This window comes from Haliotis asinina, chromosome 14, assembly GCF_037392515.1.
Source record: "Haliotis asinina isolate JCU_RB_2024 chromosome 14, JCU_Hal_asi_v2, whole genome shotgun sequence".
Taxonomy (NCBI): Eukaryota; Metazoa; Mollusca; class Gastropoda; order Lepetellida; family Haliotidae; genus Haliotis; species Haliotis asinina.
The window spans coordinates 35,052,995-35,058,220 of NC_090293.1; the positions used below are offsets into that span (position 1 = coordinate 35,052,995).

General features: G+C 41.7%; 1 protein-coding gene across 1 annotated transcript; it reads left to right on the forward strand.

Moving 5' to 3' along the window:
* The first annotated feature begins 1,433 nt into the window (after positions 1–1,433).
* Positions 1,434–3,724, forward strand: LOC137261580 (beta-2 adrenergic receptor-like). Its single transcript, XM_067799354.1, has one exon. The coding sequence runs from the start codon at positions 1,434–1,436 to the stop codon at positions 2,409–2,411; it is 978 nt and encodes a 325-aa protein (XP_067655455.1). The 3' UTR covers positions 2,412–3,724.
* Positions 3,725–5,226: the final 1,502 nt, after the last annotated feature.

A 5,226-nucleotide genomic window follows, 5' to 3' on the forward strand; every position in this document is an offset into this window, starting at 1 on the left:
GACATGGGTGCGCCATGCTCACGGAGCCGGGTCGGGCTGATCGTGTAGATGATCTCTGACCATGGCAAACACTGTAAGGAGTTACACTGTTACACTAACACAGCCATGGCATCGACAAGTGCAAGACTCCACTGTCAGTGCAGGCGTCATCCGCGACGACACCAGGTAGCATCGTAGTAGATAAACCGTTTATTTGATTCCTAGTGGAAGCTAATCTAAAATTTAGCGTTTAGACTCTAATCCGACAGTGAAGTCTTGAAGTATCCCGTCTGGTCCACATGTTCTGTGTAATTGGTAAAAATAGTAATGCCAGAACTGATCCGGTTTGCATCTGACAGATATACCCGAATACCCCGTTTCCAAAGTCACTTATGACTGGCCATTGTCCCTCCAGTTTCCTGGAGATCTAGGCACACGTCGTGCAATACGTGTTGGAGACATTTAGACAGCACTGTACCCGTGTATATATGATCGAGTCCAGACCTGTCGCGTGACGTGCAACAACTTAGCTACCTCAGGACCTTCAGCCACTGGAGCTCTCTGTTAAACGCTCGAGCTCTAGAGAGTTGTGATAAAGACAATGTCAACTATCAGCTGAAGACCTTGTTCTCGTCAAACACATAGTTATTAGTGAAAATTGAATAGATATGTACAACCGAACTAGGCCGAGTGGAGTTAAAGTAGCTTCAGAGCTGCTGGAATTCCAGGACGTTGGAGTCCTGACATGTAATAGTAAGAGTTCAAGGTAAAGTTCCATCCATGTATGGTTAATCAATTATGTAACTACAGTATGAGCGAGTGATTGTGTATAGTTGTAAGGCGCTTGGTGTCAATATTTAAGCAATATTATAGCGAGGACACCTAAGATGATCTTCATGCAGGGAATCGAACCCGGCGTGACCATCAGACGCTGTAATCACTGGGCTATCCCACCGCCCTTACAGTACGAGGAACGTCACGTAAAACATACACAAACCATTAGCCATTACTGACAGTATCTTACAGATGTCATGTTTAATCGTGTTCCTGTTTGTTTCAGATGCAGTGAAATGTCAAGGATTAATGTAATACCAAGGACTTAGAGATGCCGTATATAATACCTTGGATCAAGCCAACAGAGCATACCTTCAACACTTGAAATTACCATGAGCAAAATCAAGAGAGCGTGTCCTTTCTGATGGAGAATAATGATATCAGTGTCCTTTGTGTCATCATTTAATCAAGGTTGGACCCATTTAACGATTGTTTATCATACGTGTGTGCATTTGAAACCACACAGATCGGTGTGTCATCTTTTTCATTTGTGATCTAATCTGGAATCTATGATTACAAGTGAGCAGAGGTAGGAGAACCAAGTAAAACACAGTTGCATGAAAAATGTCTTCATTTGACGTGACAGTTTTGGTGCTGTTAATGGGTGTTTTTATTCGATAATGGCGACTACGGAGATTGCAAGTGGAACGTCCCCCAACGGTCCAGACATTGACTATCGAACCGTTGCGATCGTGTTTTCATTGCTGCAGGCAATTGTGATGGTTGTTGCGTCCTTCGGCAACCTCATGGTTATCGTGGCATTCGTGCGCTACATGAACTTGCGGCGCGCTACCAACAAGTTCATCATCAACCTCGCAATTTCCGATCTTCTCACGGGTCTCGCCATGGCGTATCAGATCGCTTCGTTCTACGTTCCCGACATCAGCCGCCATCTTGCCACGTGTCTACTGCAGTTCCAGACGATCTCGGTGTTCACAGTCTCCTCTCAACTCAGCGTCACCTTCTGCACCATCGACCGCTACATCGCCATCACTACCCCGTTTAAACACAACGCCATCATGTCACCCCGCAATACTGCCATCATGATCAGCATCCCATGGGTGTATGGCATCGTCATTGGCGCCCTTCCCTTCCTCGGCGTCAACAACTGGACCGAAGGGACAGCCTGTATATACGAACTGGTGGTCACGCCCGCCCAACTGTACTTATCTGTCCTCACTACTTGGTTTCAGACTATACCATGCTTCATTATGTACGGGATCATATTCAAGGTAGCTTGGGAACGAAAGAAGCGGATTCGACCCACGAACAGAGTCCTGGTTCACCTGATCGAAGTTCGGTCCAGTGTCATGATGGGGATCGTCACCATGGCCTTCACAGCGTGCTGGCTGCCATTCAGCGTCACCACCTTCATACAGGTCATCAAATTCAACCCCACTGTTTCCTTCGTGGGAAACTGCCTGGTCTTCGTTGGGGTAGCACACAGCATTGTAAACCCGTTCATTTACGCGTGGCAGAAGCCGGAATTCCGTCGCGCATGTGGTCGTCTGCTGTGCCCTCGGTCGTCTGCTATGCGCAAGGAACAACCACGCGTGAAGACCATCAGTCAACAGTCCGAGAGGTCTGACATCACTTAGAACAGATAAGTGATTGGGTGTTAACGATAATCAACATATAATCAACATATAATCAACATATGTCCATCCTTTGCCCGCAAACCAAAAGTACCGGATGTGACATATACATGACGTGAGCGGTTCTTGTCGTAACGGTAGATCATGTATAAGACTTTCATCAGTACATTGTGCATTTTATTAAGTTCATATCATAGAAACATCATAGAAACCAGTGTTTGCCTCCACAACCTTATCTGAATACGACACCCGGCCATGAACCATGGTCAGCTGGATACAGAAAATGCCAACCACAGAGGACCAGAGGACCCTTCCACGACACAGCATAGTGTGAAACCCTCAGACGGTACTTCTGGAGCCCTCTTGGAGGAGCAGTGCCTTGGCATGAGAGGGGGATTTGGGATAACTGATTATAGACTGTCTCATTTACTGAAGTGGACTTAGATAAGGATCGCAATGGATAAACTTTATTGCTACCAGCAACTGTTAAAGTACTTCAATGAATATTGAGTCTATACATTACTAATTTTCATGCTGAGCAATGTTCATGATGAATTGTTTATAAGTACATATTATCTTAAACGTCCGAGCTGTGACTCATGTGTGTGTAAGTATATTCCAGTCAAAATGTTGTGAAGTGGCAATTACTACTACTGTTATTGATAGGTCGCTTCTTTGCCTTAACATCTGTAAAATCAGTTTTATGTGTTCTATAAAATATTCCCCATGCTGCCAACACATCTTTCCAATAGGGTTTCATTATTTTCACATAATTTTCAATGTTGGCTCCAAGCAGAAATATATCCTCGAATGGAAAGGTACTAGGGCTAGTGTTTTTATTTTGGAGATATTTATTTAATACTGACAGTTTTAATGGGTTTATGAATACCTCTACATTAACCATTCTGAGTCCCCTTCTTCATATTTTCTAATAAGTGTTGTTCGCTTTATCTTATCGAGCTTATCATTCCAGATGAATTTATAAATTATATATGTAAACCTGAAAACAAAGGAAAAAAACCACTTCTTTTCTTAGAAAGCAGCTTTATTAAATCTCTTGTACTCATATAGTATGTGCTGGCATTCCAATTGATAACAACATGTCCTGACATTCGGGTAGTACAGGCATAACATCAGACCTTTGTTCCGTTGTACAACGGCAACAGGAGCTAGTCATCCCACTGTCACAAAATCTTCCTGTCACTCCCGCGTTGCTGAACCACAACAACAGACGAAGAAGAGTCAGCTGACATACACATGTGTCAAATCAAGAATGACTCCACTTTCAGTGATACTATCTAATGAAAATAAAAATATATACTAACAATAGGAAGATATAGGGCATTAATAAAGTCCTTTAACCGACATCACTCAAAGTGTTTCATACAAGTCCATTTCAAAATAGCTCAAAGTAGTGATCAAATTGTACTGAATGTGCTAGACATTATCATACTGATATGTTCACATACATCTTATGCTGAGATTGAAGTCCACCTGCACAAGCTACCTGAAGCACACAGATCACACTCCTGAAGGTTCTTTGGAAACAACTTCTTTTGATGTTTAATGCACACAATAGCCAAAAAATCCACAGAGTAGGCCAGAGTATACCGTTTTGTAGTATCTGAATCCAATAGCCCACTAAATTATATAGCATATATTGACAACAAGATGCCCTCACTTTCACAGTTAATTAGGAAACATTGGTTTTCAAAGTCTAGCTGTACAGCTTTTGGTCAAAACAGCTTTCAAACAAGTGAGTCAAAATTACATGTTATGTCAGTATCATTTGATGTATAGATGACGATGACCTCTTAAATGATGATTCTAAGGAAAAAAGAACAGAACAGGATGGCAGATCCAGGATTTTGGTGAAGGGGAGTGTACATAAATCATGAAGTCCCAAGGTCAAGGGGCAAGACAGCTCAGGGAATGTTTCCAGTGGTAAGAAGGGGTTGCATACAACCCTTACGATCCACCCCTGCCTTTACAGATATTGACTGCAAGAGAAACGTCAACTTGGTATGGCATTGTACGTTGATGCAGTGATATATAGGTAATTTTTTATTTCCATTCAAATTTACTAATACGAACACTGACATAATAATTCACTGCCAACATACATTAATGAAGACTGCCATTGTTAAAGTTATACAGATAATTTGCAGATCCTCTGAGGCTTAATACCATCTGTCAGCACAGATAATTTATGAAAACCTTAAACTGTTCCAAACAAACAAAGCTGGAACTTAGATATTTTGATACCCAAATTGTACCAAACTGTACATCATTCCTTCAATTAAAGCTAAGACACTTAGACTTACCTTGTATTATCATAGATAAGCCAAATTTAGAAAACAAAAAAAGGCACCTGTAGAAGGTGGTCACCTTATCTACAGTAAATTGATTTTAAGGGTCAAGTTAGGGGGTTGGCTAATCTATGAGATCAGCTTATCCTTGGTATTATAGGGTAAATCATTTTTTCGGTAGTACAAAATGCCAACATCAGGACACTGAATTAGTTGATAGTGGTGCTGACTAAAGCATGAGAAGACCTGTCTGTCATGACTCATGAGGCACACATAACCACTTCATAAACATGAGGAAGTTCAAGAGTTATTGCCACCTTGAAACCACCGCAAACAGTTATCCCCCTTTCCACCCAAACAATACCAATGTCAAGCACAAGGTCAGCAACAGAATGTAATTATGCACAACTCAGCTTGAAATTAGCATATATGTACAAGATATATACATAACACAGTAACAACGAATAACAGATGAAGAACTGGTAGAACATGCAACACTGGAACCAAAC

Coding starts and splice junctions, on each gene's coding strand:
- LOC137261580 (XM_067799354.1), top strand. CDS start 1,434: ATGGCGACTACGGAGATTGCAAGTGGAACGTCCCCCAACGGTCCAGAC.